At 38.4% G+C, this 22427-nt stretch overlaps 1 protein-coding gene across 2 annotated transcripts in view; it reads left to right on the top strand.

The window, feature by feature from the left end:
- Positions 1-20271, top strand: part of HSPH1 (heat shock protein family H (Hsp110) member 1) — a 29781-nt gene extending 9510 nt beyond the window's left edge. The window contains exons 3-18 of one of the 2 annotated variants that reach the window (XM_005482478.4): positions 3853-3993; positions 5645-5767; positions 7007-7106; positions 7850-7983; positions 8460-8704; positions 9570-9798; positions 10691-10797; positions 12028-12161; positions 14179-14384; positions 15179-15310; positions 16055-16192; positions 16611-16736; positions 17269-17376; positions 17484-17603; positions 18769-18930; positions 19413-20271. In XM_005482478.4, the coding sequence (XP_005482535.2) occupies positions 3853-3993; positions 5645-5767; positions 7007-7106; positions 7850-7983; positions 8460-8704; positions 9570-9798; positions 10691-10797; positions 12028-12161; positions 14179-14384; positions 15179-15310; positions 16055-16192; positions 16611-16736; positions 17269-17376; positions 17484-17603; positions 18769-18930; positions 19413-19610 (2403 nt within the window). In that variant the 3' untranslated portion in view covers positions 19611-20271. The remainder of the gene's footprint in view (positions 1-3852; positions 3994-5644; positions 5768-7006; positions 7107-7849; positions 7984-8459; positions 8705-9569; positions 9799-10690; positions 10798-12027; positions 12162-14178; positions 14385-15178; positions 15311-16054; positions 16193-16610; positions 16737-17268; positions 17377-17483; positions 17604-18768; positions 18931-19412) is intronic. The other variant, XM_014263975.3, reaches the window with a different exon arrangement.
- Positions 20272-22427: the final 2156 nt, after the last annotated feature.

The following is a 22427-nucleotide window of genomic DNA, read 5'->3' as shown; positions in this document are numbered from 1 at the left end:
TTTGCCTTTACTTTACCAGCAATAAATCGTGGAGAACCAGATAAAAGATTTGAATAGATTTGTTTGCCACAAAGCATGCGGAATTCCCCGACTTTATGTCAGCTTTATGTTGATGCAGCATTACAGCCACTACGTCGCAGGTGGCCAGCAACTATAATATACCATTATATAGATGATATCTTGTTTGCACAGCAACAACCATTTTCCTCTTTGCAGATTGACATTATTAGAAATACCCTTGCTTCATATTCACTTGATATTGCTTCAGAGAAAATTCAAACTACAAAGCCCTAGAAATATTTAAGATAGACTTTGATGGATCAAAAAGTGATACCTCAAAAATTAGAGTTACAACTAGACATTAAGACTCTACATAATGCACAGAAATTACTGAAAGACTTACAGTGGCTAAAGCCTATTGTGAGAATACCGAATCATTTGTTAGAAACCCTGCGGCCTTTATTAAAGGGTGTCGACCCTACTACTCCTGTATGCCTGACACAGGAGCATCGTCTTGCCTTGCAACAAATCAGTGACTGTGTACAACAAGAGTACGTGTCTCGTCGACAACTCGACCACCCTATTGACCTTACTATCTAGAATAGCCCTTGCCACCTGCTTGGTGCTCTCTCTCAACAACAAGAGAAAACGAAAGAGATACAGGTGTTGGAATGGTTGTCTCCACCATTACAGCATAAGAAAACAATATGTTCAAAAATTGAACAATTGGCTGCATTAATCAAAAAGGGGCGTCTCAGAATTCTTGAAGTGGATGGTAGAGAACCTGCTACCATTAGACTGCCTATGGAAAAAGAAACCTTGGACTGGTACCTGATCAACTCAAAGGATTTACAGGAAGCATTATTGACATCATCTGCAAAAGTGGATACCAGCAAATTAGTGCCTAGAGTTTTGCAATGGATGACAGAATGGAACTGGATTACTCGACCCTTGAGAGAAGAACGCCCTATAGAAGGAGATATTACAGCTTTTATTGATGTAAGAAAGAAGTCAAAGCGTGTTGCTGTCACTTGGTAAGAAAAAGGATAATGGAAACATCAAATCATCACAGCAGACCCTGCGGATAGTTTACAAACTTTGGAATTGTTGGCAGTAGTATGGGCAGTATCCAACTTACAAGGACCTTTAAATGTGGTTACAGACTCTATGTATGTTGCAAGAGTAGCCAAACGAATAGAGGAAGCAGCAATTAAGGAAGTGAATAATAAACGATTGTATGAGTTGTTAGTACAATTAAAGAAAGCTCTACGGGAAAGAAATGCAGCGTATTCTGTGCTTTGCACTCTCCTCCTGAGGAATTGGACCTTTTTGGCAGTACAAACGCCAGTTTGTCTAACACTACAGCTAGTGGATGGTTTAGCTTTAAGTCTTCAAACCGACCACAAGAAACATGGGCCACCCTAGATTCATTCCTGAATGTGAGTGAAATCTCTCCGCAGCATTACAGTAAATGTAACAGCACAAAAATCACTGCACCAATGAAATTACCCACGAGAATATTTTTAATTTGCAGAGACAGAGCGTAAAATAGCATACCAGCTAGACCACAGGGTGGACCCTGTTATTTAGGTAAACTGTCATTGTTTCATCCTAATGTGTCCTTGCTAATGCAGCTGAGTCAAAATTCAAACAGAAAGAAACGTAGTGTACATGACTTAGACTGCAGCAAGATAAGAGATCCACAATTTTGGGGCACATTCAAACAAGTAATTGTTTCAACTATCTTGCCGGGAGGATCTGCCAATAAGGCTATGAATTTAGCAAAGCAATTAGGGTGCTGGGCAAAGAGTGAACTGAACAAGACATCACAAATCCTAGACATGCTAACCACAGATGTGCAGAGTGTTAACCATGCTGTTTTGCAAAATAGAGCTGCCATAGATTTTTTGCTTTTAGCACAAGGACATGGATGTGAAGAATTTGAGGGAATGTGTTGCATGAATCTGTCTGACCATTCGGTGTCCATTCACAGTAAGATAAAAGAACTGCAACAGGGACTTCACAATCTGAAGGAAGAAGAAGGTTTTGGAATTGACGAATGGCTTAAAAGCTTAGGACTTGGACCGTGGCTAAGAAACCTTGTGATCTATGCTATAAGACTGCTGGGTGTAATTTTACTGTTTTTGCTGATTTTGCCTTGTGTTTTTAATTGCATTCAAAACATGGTCAGCCGTACAATAGCAAAAACCTGGCAAGCTAATTTCCTTGCACAAGAAGAAAACGGGGGAAATGTGGAGAGCTTTATTAATAGTTGGTTAGCTGAGAAAGGCCATGCTGACATATTGCCACTGGTCAAGCTGAGAAATCAGCAGTCAGCAAGCTGAAAGGAGATGTCAGCAGCTTGCAATCAGTGGCCTTGCTGCAACATGGAGAAAGGGAGTAGAGATTAGTTCTGAATATCTCCTAAGAATATGTAGAAAGTATCAAAAGTAGGACCATAGGAATGTAAAAGTAGGTGTAACTGCTGATATGTAACTAACCAATCCTGAGCTCAACTTTTGCAATATGCATGAAGTTAATTACGAACTGTATTTAACCCGCTGTGCTGATCAATAAAATTGGGCCTGTGATGATCAACCTGATGTCCTGGTCTCCTTCCGTCGACACTGGATAGCCAGGCCCAGAGTGTTATGGTGGAGTTAAATCTAGCTGGCAGCCTATCACCAATGGTGTTCCCCAAGGCTCAGTACTTGGGGCCAGCCCTATCTGATATTTTATTCAGTGATCTGGAAAAGGGGATCGAGTGCACCTTCAGTCACTTTGGAGGTGAGGCCATGCTGGACTGGAGTGTTGATCTGCTGGAGGGCAGGATGGCTTTACAAAAGGATGTAAACAGGCTGGATTGAAGGGTTGAGGACCACTGTGTGAGGCTTAATGAGTGCAGTGTCCTGCACTTGAGTCACAACAACCTCATGTAACACTACAGGGTGGGAGCAGAGTGGCTGGGGAGCTGCCTGGTGGAAAAAGGCCTGGGAGTGCTGTTTGACAGTGGTTGAACATGAGCTGTGCCCAGGTGGCCAAGAAGGCCAATGGTGCCTTTGCCTTTATCAGCAGTAGTGTGGCCAGCAGGAGCAGGGCAGGGATTGTGCCCTGTACTCAGCACTGGTGAGGCCACACCTCAGATCCTGGGTTCTGTTTTGGGCCCCTCACTACAAGAGGGATGCTGAGGTGCTGGAGTGAATCCAGAGGAGGACAATGGAGCTGGGGAAGGGTCTGGAGAGCAAGTCTGATGAGGAGTAGCTGAGGGAGCTGGGGGTGTTTAGCCTGGAGAAAAGGAAGCTCAGGTGTGCCCTTATCACTGTCTGTAATAATCTAAAAGGAGAAGTTTAGATTGGCTGTTAGCAAAAGATTTTTTATCTGAATGGTTTATAAACATCTGAACAGGCTGCCCAGGGAAGTGGTGTAGTCACTGTCCTGGGAGATATGTAAAAGGTGTGTGGATGTGGCTCTTGGGGATATTGGTGAACTTGGCTGTGTTAAGTTAATAGCTGGACTTGATCTGAAAGGCCTTTTCCAATTTAAGTGGCTCTATCATTCTAAACTAGTTGACTAAAGTAGTAGACTCTGTTGATCATGTTATTGTTCACCCAGTTGTCTCAAGGTTTCAGAGATGGATAGTTTTATAATCCTTAATAAGTAATAGTTTTTGTCTAACTTATTAATGAGCTGATAAAAAGTACCAGACAGTAATTACCAGTGTTAAATAAAGCTGTGACAAGGGAGTGAGCAGTAGTCTGAAAACTTGACCTGTGCTTGGGAGCCTACAGAACAGCACTGAACACTGCAGGCTGATTAAGAGTGGATTTCTAACTATCCTGTATTTCTTTACAGCAAATTACTCATGCCCACAACACTGTATCTAACTTCAAGAGATTCCATGGCCGTGCATTTAATGATCCTTTTGTTCAGAAGGAAAAAGAAAAGTTGAGCTATGATTTGGTTCCCATGAAGAATGGTGGAGTTGGAGTGAAGGTAAATCTGCAGTGTATCTTTCTGGGTTGTATAGCTAAAGCTAAATCTGAAGTCTTACATTTCAGCACCTGAAATGAAAATATGGGTTTCTTTTAATTACCCTAAAGGTAGGTTGCTTTAATCTCTCTGTTAAAGAAGAGCTCTTCTATGAATAGACTGCTTTATCTTTAAATAGTGGATATTAACCTTCAAATTAAGGTTCATTTACAAATAATTGCTGAAATGCAAGTTTCCCTGTTGGCAAATTGCACCTCTAGCTCAAAACGCGCTGGCAGAAAAACTGCTAAGATAATTACAAGGTTGTATGGTTTTACTTCAAAGTATGACTTTCTGCCACTTGTGTGGAATTCATTGCAGCAGACCTATTAGGTGTTTTACAAATGCTTTAGAAAATAGTCAGAACTCTTCTTTAGAATGATTGCCTTAGATGAGTGGCAAGTGTGTCTTTAGCGGACTGCCTGGAGTCAGTTACTTGCAAAAAGGTGTTCAAAACCCACTCCTACCACATTGCAGGTTTGGCTCTTGCTTACCTTTCAAGGACTTCACTGATACAATGTCAGCTTTTCATAGAATCAATGATGTTAATAACATTGTGTCCATTTACAGAAATATGTACAATTACTGATAATGAAGCCTTGCTGGCATAACAATCAGTGTTTCCTCACTGTTGAAGAATTTAGCTTGAACTGGTCCCTCATAACTTCAGTATAGATCAGTCCTAAGTAGTGAATAGATCACAGAAAAAAAGGGAAGATGCTTTCTCTTTTGCTATTTGTGATTTGTGAGGTTAACAGATAAATTCAGACAGAAATTATTGGTTTCCTTTAATCAGTGTGTGTAGGAGTCTTGTACTGTGAGAGGCTAGTGTTGGGTGAACTCTACTACCTTTTTTTCTTAGACTGATTGGAGAACAAATTAGTATTTATTTCTATTTAACTGTGGTTAAAAAGTTTTAATAATTGATTCTGTAAAATTCAATAAGACTGGGAGGTTTAGAGAACAGTTTTTCTATTAAAACCAAAGTGCCTAATTTTTCCCCAAACCATACTGAGTGAATAAAAGAGAAGTGTTACTTTCAAGCCTCAGCTGTAACATATTACTTCACTTCATTATTGTCATGTATTCTATTGCATGATAAAAATGGTGCTTCAGAATATTTTTTGCTAAGAGAGCAATAAATAAACTTTTTGCTAAGCTTTATTTTAAGCTTTTAGTTGTTTCATGTGCATAGGTGAATTGTTGTTGCACAGTTCTTCCTTTCAGGGACGTTTCACGTGTTTGAGCAGAAGGATAAAAATGCTGAGGAAAAATACACAGCAAGTACTTTTGTACATTTTTTGCATTTGGCGTCAGTTTGAAAAATGATGGCTATTTTTACTTAATGGTGTGCCACATTTTAAACTTGTGTCATTTTTGGCAATTTCCTTAATCTATGGAGTTGATACAGTTCTTGATGTTTTAAGACAGGATAGAATTATTGCTTCTAAAAACACTCAGCTGGGAAATTAAGTTGTAAACTGAAGTTCTATAATGAAATAATGAAGTATGTTGTGATTCATAGAATATTAGGCAGCAGTGTATCAAAGAACATTAAATGTATGCAATTTTCCATCAGTTGAACTAATGGAATTATTTTACCTATTCTATCCAGGTGATGTACATGGATGAGGAGCACATCTTCAGTGTGGAACAGATTTCAGCTATGCTATTGACTAAATTGAAGGAGACTGCAGAGAGTAACCTGAAAAAGCCAGTAACAGACTGTGTTATTTCTGTAAGTAATTGTAGTGCACAGGAACATTATGTCTTTTAACTTCAGCTATTGAGGGCATTTTGTTTCTATTCATGCAGAGTGAAAAAGAACTCTGTTAAGCACTTACAAAGACATTAACCCAAACTAGGTTTAGAGCTTCTGACTTAAAGAAATCCCAGGGCTGCTGCCATATTCCAGACCCTGACTAGCTTCATAAGCTCATTCTCTTGTAAATGTCTGGACCTTTGGACCCAAAATGTTTCTGGATCCATGTATAAATCCTTCTGGAACAGCTTGCTTTCATGACTAAACATACTAATTACTCATTGAAGTAAATACATATGTTTGTGGTTTTTTTTGGATTTAAAACAATTTGATAATAACAGCTTTGAACAATTTCCTTTGTTTATGAAGATTTGCCCTCTGTCAGCTGAAAATTTTAGTTTCTGTCCTGTTTATCTTCATCCTTTCAGCAAACTTTGCTTTGTTTCTTTCACTGTGATGACTGCACAGAAAATGACCTCAGATCAAGATCAGTCATTCCATTGCAAAGCCCCAGTATAAAATAACACCTGCCTCTCTGTTCTCAATGACTCTGAACAAGTCTATCTCATGTTGCATCTAGGAATATTTAGCTCTGTTATTATTAGAAATGTTGATTCTCCAGTTGAACCTGGAAAGCTTGTTCTTCATGTGTCCCTGGAGGGGGAACATCAGAAGGCACTGTCCAAGGCCAGTGCTAGAGATCTGTAGAAAATTTTCAGCAGAAATTCCTTCATAATTTCTTAGCACTTCTTGCCTGAAGTAATTTCTGCCTAAATAGATTCTCTTCATTTGTTATCCCTTATTTCTTTGCATCCCTGACATCTGTAGTATTGCTGTGTGCTTTTAGTTCCCTCTTTCCTTTTTTGGAGTCTGCCTGGTATTCATGTACCAGGCATTCATGTCACTGTCTTCATAATATCCAGTTTCACTTTTTGGGCCAGCACTTGCTGTTATTAGCATTTGTATACAAATAACTCATTTGTTTCTTGCTAGTGTGGGCTCATGTAAACTAGCTGATGCTGGTTTAATTCCATCTCTGAGTAGAATATTTGAAGTGTCAATTCAGTATTATGGTAGTTGCATTTTAGAGGCTTGAAGGAAGTATCTTCCTCAAAGTGGAGGAATAGATACAGTTTTGAAATTAATACTTTCAAATAAGTGGTCTAATGTCTCATTTTCTGGAAATAACTTTGTATTCTCACCTACTTTCTTCAGGTTCCATCATTTTTCACAGATGCTGAAAGGAGATCTCTTCTGGATGCAGCTCAGATTGTTGGTTTGAATTGTCTTAGATTAATGAATGACATGACAGCAGGTAAGTAGGATAAAATAGCAGTTCCTGCAGTTGACAAGTGGGATAGAGGGTGCATTTAAATACTTTAAGAAAAAGGACTGACTTGAAAAGGCAAATATAAATATTTGAAAAACTTGCTGTTCTTTTTTTGATTTAATGTCTTCTGTGTGAATGGGTAGATGAGATCAAGCTCCATTGATAATTATCTCCCTGAGCACTTATTTAGAAGTCACTGCATGTGCCTGGACTACTTGTTCATTTAATGTACTGCCCAGATGCACAGCTGCAGGAGTTAGACACTCCTAAAGGAAGTTCCTTGATTAAACATCAACACCTCATAACTTCCAAGGCTTTTTTTCAGTATAGTCAGGATTTTAAGCAGACACATGGCTCTGCTGACCATTTATACAACTCTCAGACAAAACTTCCCAGCTTGGAAGATACTCACTGGAAATACAAAACTGGGTTTGGGTTTTGTTGTTAAGATGTTCTGTGTTTTTGATTACTTTGCAAGGCAAAAAGAAATAAGCCCAAACAAATGCTGAGGGAGCATATACGTGACTAAGGGAGTATGTTCTGCTTTTCAGGTCCTACAGCTTAGATTAATGGAACGAAGCTTCCACAAAGATAGTGTATGTTGCACAGGTGTATGTCTGGATTTGTCTTTATGCTTTTGATCTTATAGCTTAATGTTCACAGGGTTGTTGTGGTATGCCACTGGAAATTAGAGACTGTGTGGATAATATCTGACGCTTCTTTTGCAGTGGCTCTGAATTATGGAATTTATAAACAAGACCTTCCAGCTCCTGAAGAGAAGCCACGGATAGTTGTGTTTGTTGATATGGGACATTCCGCATTTCAAGTATCAGCCTGTGCATTCAACAAGAGTAAGCTAAAGGTAGTAAGATTAAATGGAAATTAAAATGTTTACCAGCAATTAGAATCAAATAGCCTGCCAATCTGCCTTCATTTTTAAATTCTTAAATAATTTAATGCATGGAAAGTGGCAACAAGTCAAAAGGCAAAGGTTTTCATCAGTGTTCTTCATTTCATTAGAATTGTTTCAAACAGGATGTAAATTTCTTGCAATACACAAATGTAAGGTAAATAATACTAGTGCTATAATTTATTTTGCTTTATCTAAATGAGTGTATGGATGAAAATTTTGAATACTTAGGATTGTCAGTTACTTACTTAGTCTTATTTCCTCTGTAAAAGTGAAGATCAATTTTTGGCTGATGTAACTGTGCATTGGAAGATAGGCTGACCTGTCTCCAACATTATTTTGAAGAAAGGACTTGCTGATACTGGAAGACTGCTATTCCCTGTGATTTTATTAGTGTTAAACTAAATAATTGTGGTTTTTTAAACCAGGTACTTGGGACAGCATTTGACCCTTTCCTCGGTGGGAGAAACTTTGATGGAAAGCTGGTAGATTACTTTTGTGCAGAAATAAAATCAAAATACAAACTAGATCCAAAAACCAAAGTTCGGGCTCTTCTTCGTCTGTATCAGGAATGTGAGAAACTGAAGAAACTAATGAGTTCAAATAGCACAGACATTCCCCTAAATATTGAGTGTTTCATGAATGATACTGATGTATCTGGAAAAATGAACAGGTGAGTTCTGTACAAGACAGGCATTTGCTTTAGTGGCCATTTTTTAAAAGTGTGTCAGTGTTTGAAAGAAACTTAATGTGCTAAAATTAAGTGTAAGTGCTGAATAGCTGTGGCACTTTGTAATGTTAGAATAGCTAAGGCTGGGAAGTGGGATGTTCAGCTAACCTGAACTGAATGTTTCAGTGCAATAACATACATAAAAATTTAGATTCTTTTTGTAGAATATGGTCTTAAAACCATGGATTGATGCTTGCAAACCAGAAGGTTGGTTGCATATTTTGACTTTCTGCATATTTTAGGTAACTTAAATCCCATACTCTCTTAAGATAGCAACAATTTCAGCTTTGTTTCTTTTTTTCTGTTCTTAGTGTACTATGGATATTGATAGAGAAATGGGGGCAGAAACAGTGCTGATGGGTGATGACTTGACTATGGTCCAAGTGTAAATGAAGTCTGTCTCTCATACACATGTTTACAGGCATGGCTTCATTTGTTCTGTAGCTACTGCTAAGAGTGGTGGGTTGTTTTTCTTCCAGTGTTTAGGCAACAGTTTTTCATGATAAAGGAAGTGTCAGTGTTTTCTGATTTATCTGTAACCTTTGCTCTGAGGCAAATACATAGCAGCTGCCCAAACAAAACCTTTATCTTATTTAACTGCATTGATAGTGGCTTAGGAAAATTTGAAAGCAGCTGTTTGTGTACTACCCTGTCTATGGTTGCCACTTTAGCCTACTCACAGGAGTTTAGCTTTAGGTCTCTGTAGTGTCGTTAACCAACCTAGTCAGCATCAGTCTGGAAACAAATACCAGGCAAGGTTCTTGTGGGACAGGCATTCTTTAGTTAATTCCATTTTCTTTTCTCTTAGGTCACAATTTGAAGAATTGTGTGCTGACCTGCTGCAGAGGATAGAGATGCCTCTGCTTTCATTAATGGAACACACACAGCTGAAAGTGGAAGATGTAAATGCTGTAGAGATTGTGGGAGGGGCAACTCGTATTCCTGCTGTCAAGGAGAGGATTGCTAAATTCTTTGGCAAGGATGTCAGTACAACACTGAATGCAGATGAAGCCATAGCTAGGGGCTGTGCTCTGCAGGTATAGTACTGGCAACACTTGATGAAATTAATAGAGGTGTTTCTTCCATGAAGAATAGGTCAAGCAGTTATGAAAAATTGTAGAAGTGGTCCATTTTAAAGTACTCAAGGGAACATATGTGTTCACTAGGTCTTTTTATGGGACTGTACTGTTTAAAAAGACCAGAGTACTCCTCCCTGGTGCAGTAGTCTATTGCAGGGTGCATTCTGTTAGCAGCCCACTCTGCTCTTCAGAAGAACACAATCTAGAGATCTTTAATGCCAAAAATTCAAGTTGTTGTCAAGCTGAAAGTTACTTTTATTCAACAAGGTATAAGATCTATGGAGAGCCCAAACTACTGCAAGTTTGCCTTTCCTGGTATCCAGCTTGCTATTAATGTGAAACAGGTTTTATTCTGTCTCCCTCCCGTTTTTACTGTTTTCAGCTATATTTTACAAGCAAACCACACATTCTGTATTCTTCCTTTTCTCCTTTAACTTCTTGTCTTATTTCACCCTCTTCTCTTTGACTTGTTTCTTTACTCTGTCTCGCTGACAGTTTTCCATTGCCAGCAATCAGTTGTGTTCAGGGAAAGAAGCAAGACCCTTTGGATAAACACTTCTTTTAGGAGTAAGCACTGCAGAATTTCCCTTTTTTATAATCCTGTTATTTCCTTAGTGTTACCTTTACTCACAAGCTGCAAAAGACCTGCTAACACAGCACATAAACACTTGTGTGGTAGATTTCTCTTCTCATACTGCACTGAAATTGAGTATTGAAATAGTTCTGTCTAGTAAAATCAATACAGTTTTCACTTGTTTGAAAATTTTTTGCTGTCATGTCTAGTGGAGTAGAGGAGTTAACCAGCTTTGATGCAAGCTTTTTTGTTGTTTGTTTTTTATTATTTTTTCAGTGTGCCATTCTTTCTCCAGCTTTTAAAGTGAGAGAATTTTCTGTGACAGATGCTACACCTTTTCCAATATCTCTGCTGTGGAACACAGAAGCAGAGGACACTGAAGGGTAGGTAGCTCAGACTACCATTCCATGAAGCTTTTGACCTTCATAATTCAGGGGTCATGTTCTTGCTTGCACTTAAACTAGGATTTTGGCATTCTCCTGCAGAAAACCCATAGGCCGTGTACCAGAGATGGTTTACAGGGAAGATTGTCAAGACATAGGTTGAAATTTGAACTGAAATGCCTCATTTGTAAAAACGTAAAGATTTTTAAAAAGTGAGAGATCTACCAACTAGTATCTTGTCTTGCCTTTATCTGGTTGTCAGGATTAGAAATACAAAATTAGATCAGTGCTTGGGTCCTGATTCCACTTTGCCTTCTGGCTTTTCATTTTTTACTCAAGGTGTTCTGTACACCTAAGATTCTTGATTTATTAGTAATGTTAGGTACTATGGAAATATTGTAAACTTATATGGATGCTATTTATCTGACTGCAGGAGCAATTTAACACCTAGCAAAAATTTAACATTTGTAAGAGTGATTTCTTGCTGCAGTCTCTTATGACTGACATCTGTTACTAATTGTGCCATGCCTATGGGAAATGCAGTTGTTTTCTAGGATGTAAAGAGCTCCAAGTTCAACCTGTGGAAAAATCATGGTTCTAGGGGGATCTGTTCATACCTTTTTCATGTTCTTTGTAGTTCAGCCTTTTTTTTCTTCCTGTCTGTTTTCTGTGGAGGTGCAGGGGCTAATTGTTCTGTCACTTATGAGAGCAGCCTGTGGGTTCCTGTTCTAGGTAAAGCTCTCATTTTCTCCAATCTGGGTTATTAGATGAGATCTTCCACAGTTAGGAAGATCAAAACTTAGTTGGAAATTGGGATCAGGCTGGCATAATAGCAGACATGCCATAGAACATGAAGTAAAGCTGGTTGTTTTTCTGTCATGTTGAGGAACGAATAATAATCTGGTGTCAGGGTTCTCAGCTGAGCCATGGAACGTAAATGAGCAAGGAATTAACAGGGCTATAATTATCCCTTTGAGACTAAGGAAGGGTGCAAATTATGATTCAAAATACACTATTTCAAGCTCAAATAGTGGAATAGGACAAGTTCTCATTACAGTAGAGAACAGTAAATCCTTTTCCTTGCAGTACAGTAGTGAAGTGTCTTTATTGGAATTGTTCAGAAGGGTAAATGTTTCAAAACATGATATTCCTTTAAAGAGTTCTGACCCTATATCAAAACCTTCCAGCTCAAATACACTGCTAAAAGTGATACTTTTCCCTTAATTACAGAGTTCATGAGGTCTTCAGCAGAAATCATGCAGCACCCTTTTCTAAGGTACTTACATTCTATAGGAAAGGTCCATTTGAGCTAGAAGCTTTTTATTCTGATCCTAATGGAGTCCCATATCCTGAGTCAAAAATTGGTAAGTAGTTGTCCTGGAAATAGTGTTGTCTCCAATAGAACAATTTGAAATCAAAGAGTAACTGTTGTGCCGTATGGCTATGATGTATATATTCAGGCTTTTGTCTCTGAAGGACTCAGAATGTTCCCATTCCTGAGACAACTGAATCGGTATTTTTTATTTTTCTTGCTTATAATGTTGCTTTGGCTGAATGAAGAAATGGGGGGGAGCAAATCAATGCCTACAACTAAAATGTGGTTATGACTACTAAAGATAGCTTTTAACCTTTTTTAATCTTCTTTTCTGCTTATCACTGAAGCAAGCTAGGAATAATTGAATAATATCTCCTGTATATAAAAAAAAGCATGTCTTGAATAACTAGTTGTTGTTTTTACTTATGCCTTCTGGGACTGACATAATGCTGAGTAACTTCTAATCAAAGCAGTCTGAAATAGTGGCAGCTACAAGACTACAGTATTGATTTGTCTATGTAACATTTCTAAGCATTCTTTCATACTTTTTGACAAATTGTGGCACTTGACAGTGTTGATACTTACAAAGAGCTTACAACGTGGTTAGTTAGAAAAAGACTGATGGTAAAGACAGGCCAATTAAATAATTATTGAGTTCTAAACATGCAATTAAATGTTGTTTGTTTGCATGCCATGTATTTTGAAAAACCAGCACAAGGGAGAGGGACTTATTATAAGCACAAGCAGTGACAGTACGAGGGGTAATAGCTTTAAAAACTGCAATAGAGCTGGTTTACATTAGATATTTGGAGCAAATTCTTTACTGTGAGGGTGGTGAAGCACTGGAATAGGTTTCCTAGAGAAGTTGTGGATGCCCCATCCTTGGAGGTATTCAAGACCAGGTTGGATGAAGTCCTGAGCAACCTGGTCCAATGAAAGAGAGAGAGTTTGGAAGGCAGTCTTTAAGGTCACTTCCAACCCAGGCTATTCTATGATTCTCGGACTGTATTCTGTAGTTACAGAAACATAGACTGCCTTTTGTGGCTTACTCTTACCATGAAGACTGATGGTGGGGTTTGTCAGTGTTCAATTAATTTGGCTTTGACAAATGAGAAACTGTTTATCTGCTGTTCTGAGAACTGGTAAGAACAGAACTGAAGATCAGATTTGTTTCAACTCAGTTGCCAGTTAATTCTTTGCTCAGAACAGAATTATTGGTATGACTAATGGGTGAAGTAGTAGTTCTGACGAGACTGGCAAAAGAGAGAACAGGTCACACAACTGCAGTATTATTTGATTTACAAGAGCGAGGATTATATTCCAAAGCCTGTGAGAAAGGCAGGTAAAAGCTTGTGCATTTGTGATCTAGATCTGTTGCTGAAGGAGTGGTGTGTGCAAATATGTAGATTTGGCCTGTGAATTTAGGCAGCTTGTACTTTGCAGCTAAGTGAGCATTCTGGTCTCCAGGTCACTCTTGGTAATCCATGCATAAGGAAAAATGTCTGCAGATAATGTCAAGGACATCTGATTCTTCATTTGCTGTTGAGCTAATCGTCTGTCTATTAGTTTCACAATGCTTGTTTCAAGTATTACAGTAGTTACAGAACAATTAGGTTCTGCCCAAGAATAAAAGGTAATGGCCAACTTGCACCGATGTTACAAGCTGTAAGGAAAGCCTCTAGAAATATTCTTTCTGTGTTGGGCAGTAACTTGTATTAGAAAGGCACTACTTAATATTGACATTAGACTAAGCCCTTCAGTAGTTTTCTTTCAGCCCACTAGTAACACAGAGAGCACCAGTTTTGTATTTACTCTGTATTAGTTGTGTCAGGAGAACCTACTCTTAACTTTATAAGATGAAGTTAGCTGAAAAGCAGTGTACTTTGGTTTAGTTGGTGTTTTTTTTCTGGTAGTACTGATTTAATTTGAGGGACCATGAGATTAGCATGGAGCCTTCATTAAATATTTATAAAACAGTTTGTCTATGAAAAAGGGAGATGTTTTCCTGGCTCTGTAATATTACCTACTTAATTCCACTGTGTGAGTTTTGATTCTTTTGGTTTTAGGTAGGTATGTTATCCAGAATGTGGCAGCCCAGAAAGACGGAGAGAAGTCTAAAGTCAAAGTGAAAGTCCGTGTCAATACTCATGGCATTTTCAGTGTGTCCACTGCATCTATGGTAGAACCAGTTAAAAGTGAGGAGTGTGAAGATGTCAGTGTTGAGACTGAAGTGGAAGCTCAGGACCAGAGGTCTATTGAAAACTTCAGTGATGTAAGTTGACCTTTCGTGTGTGTGAATGTCCTTAATGATTGATGAAAGTGTATTCTGCTGTTACATACTCTGGAAGAAAAATACCTTCCTCTAAGGAAGCAAAAGGAGATTAATTTTAAGATGTGTGTAGCTGTCAGGAAATTGTCTTTACAAGAACAGGAGAGAATTTCTGCTATCTTGAAAGTGTGTGGATTTCAAAATCAGTTATTGTGTGAAGTGCCAAATAGTGACAGATTGTTTGAGGGTGGGGTTGCTTACAGCTGCCATAGTTATCCAACTGTTCCAAACAGGAGAACTAGATCTGGATTGTTAATTATCCATGCACTTTGTGGTGAAAGAATTTGTATGTAACCCTTTGTATCAGTGAAGTTTTTTGAAACTTTTTGTGAAAGGGAAAGCTGAATTGTTTTCTACAGCATTGAAGGAGAGGGGAGCACTGGGGAATAATGCACATTGTTATAGTCTACTTGATCTTTTAATAGTTTTGAGGGGAAAAAAGTAAACATTATGACTCAAGAAATTAAAAGCCCCTTTTTGTAAAAGAAAGTGGTCGCACGTGCACACACGCATACAAGTATTGTGCAGCAAGCCTGGCACTGGTAACACTTTGATGAGCTCCTTCTGAACTTGTGCCCAGTCTGTATCTCCAGAGCTGAAGCGTGTGTGTTTCTGCGTGTGCACAGAATGCTGTGTAGGGCACTTTGTACCGTACGTGCGTCAGAAGTGACGTGCCCTATACTTAAATGCAAGTGCACATGCCTTCTACATCCTTTGTGCCTGGGCTTTCATTTCAGAAAAATATCCAGCAAGAGAACAGTGAGGCTGGAACACAGTCCCAGGTACAAACTGATGGTCAGCAAACGTCACAGTCTCCCCCTTCATCAGAACCTCCCTCTGAAGAAAACAAAATCCCAGATGTCAAGAAAGTGAGTGACCCTTTAACTCTGTTGAACATGTTATCCTATATAATGGCTTTTAAAATGGTAATATATTTCAGGAAAAGTCGGAACTTGGTGTTGGAACCTTTTTCATTTTCACACCTTTACTATAGTGAAAAATATCTGTATCTTGTGATGATTTCTGTACAGAGTTTGCAAAAGGATTCCTGCAAGAAGCCTTTCTCCACCACTTCCATGTCTTCTTGCAGCGTTGTGCAACTCGTTTATTTGGGTTGCAGACATTTCAATTTAAACAGCAGTTAAAGGCCAAGCTTATTAGGCCTGCTGAGGGAAGCTGGGATCAGGAATTCATAAACTTAAAAGGAAACAATCAGTGTAAAACATTTGTCTGCATGTTATTGCTAGTGATTTCAATTTTTTCATCTGTATGAGATGAAAAATGCTTTGGGTTAAAGTCTTAAGGCCTTCATCATCATTAGTGAACTGCTATGTTACACATGAACACTTCTGGAAAATCTGCAAACACAGCATGTATCTGAACAATGTCCTTGCTGCAGCTCAGTGCTTACTGTCTCGAAACAGACTCTAAGGAGACTAGGATAGGAGGTGGAATCCCCAAAAGCAAAGTGCCTCACGAGCATATTTTGAAGATTTTAAAAGAACATGGAAAAACCTTTGTGTGTTCTTCCTCTGAACGTATCTTTCATCATAGCAGTACTTCATCAGAAAGGAGTCAGGAAAATTATCTTATTTTTCTTCTTTCTAACTCAGACAAATGAGAAGAAAGGTGATCAGCCCCCAGAAGCTAAAAAACCCAAGATAAAAGTGAAGAATGTGGAACTGCCCATTGAAGCTAACTTGGTTTGGCAGTTAGGAAAAGATCTCCTCAATATGTATATTGAAACAGAGGTGAGTTAGTGTGGTTTAGACTGCTTTCTTGTGTGCAGTTATTAACCATTCACCTGCTTCTCAAGGCAGCCTCTGTTCTTGTTCTGCCACCCTGGAGTGTGGGCTCAGTTAACAGTGAGCTAACATGCTGTCTGCCTTCTAACACATAACTGACCAATGTTTATCAGAAAGACTGAAGTGTCCTTTACAGCAATTAGTATCAGAGCACTGATCCGTGGAATGGCATCACAGATTCATTTAAACTGTTGTAATCCAGAGAAGTGCAACCCATTTCTTCAGATGAGTCTACTGCATAACAATGAGAATTTCAACAGTTAGGTGAACCAAGGCTTCTGGGAGACTCTAGGGGAGCTGTGCTTCGTAGAATGCTGTTTGAACATTGTTATTTTTTAATTAAAATATTTTCTGTGGTATACAGGGAAAGATGATTATGCAAGATAAACTGGAGAAAGAAAGAAATGATGCAAAGAATGCAGTGGAGGAATATGTATATGAGTTCAGGGACAAGTTGTCTGGACCATATGAAAAGTTTGTTTGTGAAAAGGTAGGTTATGGTTTCAGGAACTTCTCTGAAAATACCAAGTATCTGTTTTGTATACCTTGGTTAAACTTGCTCAAAGCCACCCTAAACATACTGCAAAACCAGAACTTCATTTGAATGATGGCAGTGACTAACCCAGAGTAAGGCTTAGGTGAAACAAATACATATCCCTGAAAAAAGATTTTGTCACAAATGGAGTAAAGTTTTATTTCCAATTGGAACGGGTGACTGGAAGGGGGAACTGTGTTGCTTTATGTGTAACCAAAACCATGATTAGAGTTAGACCCCAAGCATTGGCCTAATCAAAGACAAAAGTCTGTAAATGCTACCTTTGTTGTAGATGTGTGTTCCTTAGTCCAGAAGCTGGCATGGTTTAAGTAACTAAATTAGGCAAAAGCTGCAGTAGAAATTAAATTTTTATACAGGAGGCTAAGGATTCATGTGTATATTTACCTCTGTTATGTTCCTTCAAGACAAACATGGTTGATTGGTGTGTATTGCAGTGTTTGATGTGTTGAATTATATTGGCACACAGGATCTGCAGGGATTCTCTGCCCTCCTAGCAGAGACAGAAGGCTGGCTGTATGAAGAGGGTGAGGATGAAGCAAAGCAGGTGTATGTAGAAAAATTAGAGAATTTAAAGGTAGGCCTGTTAATATGCCCGAAAAGCAAAATTTCCAAAAGACTGTGCTAGACAACATTAATGAATGTTAATGAATCACGTAAACATGGAGGAATTGCTTTTTCTAGAAATTAGGTACTCCGATTGAAATGCGCTTCCAAGAGGCAGAGGAGCGACCAAAGCTATTGCAAGAATTGGGACACAGGCTCCAGTACTATGCTACAATAGCTGGGGAATTCAGGAATAAGGTAAGTGGCCTTTTTTTAACCATGGTGCTTCTGTGAGGCTCATTGGCTGGAGGGCTTCAAATGCACTTTCAGATGAGCTGTGAACTACTGCTATATAGGTCACAAATTTAACACCACAAATGTTTCCCAGTACTCAAAAAATCTCATGCAGTGTGTCATATCTTCAGTTGCTTGATACTTCTGGATGTTTTCAGGCTAAAGAGGGTGTTCTAATAAAGAGTTTAGACTTGTGGTCTGATTCTTGACCTTTAAAAAACTGATCTGTTTTTTAGAAATGTGCTCCTCTTTCAAGGACAAGAATTATTGTATGGTGAGAGGCATTTAGTGTAAAACCTAGCTGCAGATAAAGTAAAAAACACAGTTTTGTTATATGTGGATATTTGGGGTTTGGTTTTTTGTGGTGTTTTTGTTTTTTCGTTTTTTTTTTCCATTGGTATTTGTAGATTATGTTCTTGATAAGCTTTGCAGTCTGAAAATGTGCTCCTTGAAGTTCAGCTTAAAGAATTGTAATAGGATGGCTTTCAACACTCAGACTAATTAAACCTGATATTAACATCAGAAACAATTATGTCTTCACAGCTATAGATTACAAAATTAAGTGAAATCATTAGTAGTGTTACATGTGAAATAACTAGCATCATTGTAAATAGTATATTTAAAAACTTGGTTTTATTTAAGAATTCTAAATATGGATTCATTGGTTGTGTTGCTGGGTAGGTCCTTCCCCTGATAGTAGTTAATTGTGTAACTAGCATTGTAGGGAATGCTAAAGTTGAAAACTTTGGTCCTTTCCCTGTACATCAGAATCTCAATGTCTAAACTATCTTGGGCTCAGGTAGCTCCTCCAGAATGGGAGGGAATATTTTTTTTAATCAGCTTTTTTAAGAATGTTATATTTTATTACATGTCCTTTTTGTGAAGCTTCTATATCCTCTGTGAACCAGATTTCTTGTTCATTTGGGTAAAGGAAGCTTTATATTCACATCTGTATTTCCTGTTGTCTCTGGCTGTAATGAATCTCCCTTGTGGCTAACTTCTATTTGTTTTGACCATTGGAAGAGATTTACAAGTTATAAATAATTGAGATAGACTTGTTGGCATAACTTCATTATGTTATTAACACTTGACAGTTGTTAACTAATACAAAATGTTTGTATTTTGACAGGATGAGAAATACATCCATATCGATGAGATGGAAATGATGAAAGTAGAGAAGTGTGTTAGTGAAGTGGTAGAGTGGATGAATAATGCTGTGAGTGCCCAGGCTAAGAAGAGCTTAGATCAGGATCCAGCTGTGCATTCAAGTGAAATTAAGGCAAAGCTACAGGTAAGTACCATAAGAAACTATCTTTAGAGCTTGGTGCTGAAAGTAGACTGGTATCTGTGCCTTTTGTCCTTCCCAGTTTCATCTCGCTGCTCTAGTGTTCTTGAAAGGTAGAAAGTATGGAAAGGAGGAGATCCAGCAGAAAGAAGAGGAGCTCTAGTGTACTGTATGCAATTCTATGGAGCTCATTGATATTTTGTCTTTCAGTCCCCTTAAAAACTCAGGTTGTTTTACTGAGGGACAAAGTAGTATTGAGAGAAACCCATATGAAATCCAAAATACTTAGTTGAACTTTGCCCACAGAACATCAGAAAGTATACCAGTTAATTTATTTCAGAGTACAATAAGTACTTGTCAGTTTGGACTCAGGGGAACAAATGCAGAAGCCAATTTCAAACAGTTTTTTGGACACAGGACTTTTTGCACTAGTGAAGCTGGTGGCTCCTTTATACACATTCTGCTCACATTTCTTCCATCTTTTTTAGGAGTTAAACAATGTCTGTGAGCCTGTTGTGACACAACCAAAACCAAAAGTTGACTCTCCTAAGGAGGAAAACCCATTAAGTGAGCAGAGTGATTATAAAACTGAAGACATGGGAGATGATAAAAATTCTGAAATGCCTCAGCAAAACGGCGAATGCCATCCGAATGATCAAAACACCATTAACATGGACCTGGACTAAGCCACTGCACTTGCAGCAAATTATTTCATCCCATGACAGAAGATGTTTTGGCTGTCATATGTGATGGGGGTGGGAATGCATTGTTTTGGAAACTATTTATATTTTTTTCTTAAGACTTGTCTGGGAATATGTTATGTTGTGGGAGGAAGAATAGTAAAAGTGTTGGTCATGACTATCCTAAAAGGAAAATTGCCTTGGTAACTTTCAGATTCCTGTGGAATTGTGAGTTCATACTAAGCTTCTGTGCAGTATTTAACCATTTGCATCACTAAAGATGAAAAGAAGCCCTTGCTTTGAAATGTACTGCTCCTTTAAAAGGTTGTAATCGAAACACTCGTAGGCATTTGTAGATGCCAAGGTAGTTTTCTTTTGTCTGGACATCTAATTGGGTATGTCAGAAAAAGCCAGTGTCTGTCCCCTTCACAAGGACTTTGCAGAAGAAATCCTTCTGTCTGAGGTTTTTGATTGTTGCAGTCCAAAGTACTTATCAGGTAATGAGATGGTGAAATGTGTTAGTAGCATGCAGAAACGCTTACGTTTCATCTCTTGCTAAACAATACATTTTTCATGTGGGGTACATAAAATGAAGGAAATGCTAATTCTGTTAGTGTTATTGTGAAGCTTTTTAAAGAGCTTTGAAATAAAGTTCATTTTACTGGTATCTCCTGACCTCTTGAGTGTAAGTGTTTGCAGTACTTCTGCTCTTAAGTGTTGCCCTCCTTACAGTTTGACAGACCATTGCTTTGTGTTTCTGTGCAGGAGAGTTATAAATGCACTTGAAACTCTCACACTTTGCACAGAACCAGTTGTACAGTGAGATGAATGTAATTCAGCCCCTTAACGAGTAATGCCTCTTTCTTTTCATTGGCCCAAGTGTTGTAAACACCTGAAAGAACCCAAAAACTTCACAGATGTTAGAGCATAGGACAGTGTTTGTAACTGATGCCTATATAACTTAGGTTACAAGGTGCTTATGTAGCTTGAGTTAGAAGATATCAATATAACCTAATGTATCTGTATAACCTGGTACCAATATAACCAGAATCATAACTTTTATACCTATGTAACCTGATATAAATAACTTTCTATACAGTGTAATGGCTAGTTGCTTAATGCTGAATAGACAAAAAAGAAGGAAAAACTCACCAGGTGGGCAGTTTTAGAGATAGATAAGTATACTACTAATGAGAAATTGGCAAATGTAAAGACAATTAGCCACAAAAGAAAGAATTTAGGCTGGTTAAGACCACCCCGACCAAGGAACACTGTAACTGCACATTCTCTGAAGACAAGGTTGAAAAGTTCAGATGTGAAGAAGACCTTGGAAGCCTTCATCAAAGACCCCTGCTAACTCCTGAAATGAGGAGGCACAGGTGCAATGCAGAAAAACTATCTAATAACCACAAGATCACTCATGTGATGTTATAGTGATACTAAGCAGTACTTACTCTGTAAGTACACCACAGCACTTGACGAAAGTGGCTGAGTTAGGTGGAGAAATCCCCCTCATCACCGTTGCTGCAAGGAGCAAATAGCTGCTCTGTAGACATTAGTCTGTGGGGATTTATTTCCAGCCTAGTGGAACCCTATAACTTAGAAATTGTAATCCATGGTTCAGAATAAGATGTTAAAACCTGGTTAAATGCTTAGGCTAGGCTCTGCTTTTTGTTATAGACTAAACTGAAATAATGATATTTTCAGCCCATTCAAGTTTTTCTGATCAAACCTTAGTAAATATTTTAAAAACTAAGAATTCCTCTCAAGTAAATCTCTCTAGTCTATTGGAGAAGATTTTTTTGCATACTTGGTGCAGGGGAGGATGCTCTGTGTTAAACATCAAATTACACTAGGGAATGTTAGGCACCTGAAATGCTGTGGGAAGAACTTTTCTTGGAAGCATATTCTGAAGGCTGTTAACTCTGCTGATGCATGCAAGCACAGATCCCATATGTAAGCATGTGGCGCCAGATGCTTAAAATCAGTGTCACTAAATGCAAAAGTGTTTTGGTTTGTTTTTTTAGTAAGGGTTAATTGTGGCTACAGCAGTATTTCATCTGGAACAACACAACCTAATGGAGAAAAGATAAATTTGTGCCATGGGAGCTACTAAAGAGAGAGTATGGATGAGACAACTGGTGCTTTCAAGGGCCAGCTGATCCTATCTAAGGCAAGTCTTTTTCTTCTAGCTGGTGTTTTTAGCATCACCTTCCATGAGTCTTCTCACAGCCAGGGGCAGGAGCTCTAATGCAGTGTGTGCAGTTTCATGCAGTAGTGCCTGGTTTTCTGCTTTGACTATATTGACTGCATATAACCCATTTGATAAGTGGGTTATTAAAATGCAGATCACTGTTATTGGCTGCTTTGAGTTGCCTCTTTTTCACTTCTGCAAGACCAAACTTCAAAACCACGTCTGAGGTATGGAGAAATATTTCTGTGTTGGTACCAGTAGAGTGGTTTCATCAAGGGTTAACTGCTACTAACAGACTACTGTTTGCTTACATTATTGCTGATATGGAAATTGACTTATATTGCAAAATGAGTAAGATGCCTTAGGAGAAAGCTTAGCTTAATCAGTGGAAAATTTTGTAGAGGCATTTGAAGTATAATTCTGTCAGAAAAACTAGTCCTGAATCTACAAAAAGCGGCTTTTCTGGTCCTGATGGATTCCCATGTATTGAGTTACCTCTACAGAAAGTACTGAATTTTCCCTCTAATTTTCCTCTAATGAGCCTTCATAAAAAGTTTGCACTGAGAACAGATGAATCTGGGCTGGATTTTTTTTCTAATTTCTGCACTGTTAACTCTTTCATACCAGCT

This window comes from Zonotrichia albicollis, chromosome 2 (assembly GCF_047830755.1).
Source record: "Zonotrichia albicollis isolate bZonAlb1 chromosome 2, bZonAlb1.hap1, whole genome shotgun sequence".
NCBI lineage: Eukaryota > Metazoa > Chordata > Aves > Passeriformes > Passerellidae > Zonotrichia > Zonotrichia albicollis.
The sequence above is the reverse complement of the archived record's forward strand: the minus strand, read 5'-3'. Positions and strand labels throughout refer to the sequence as shown.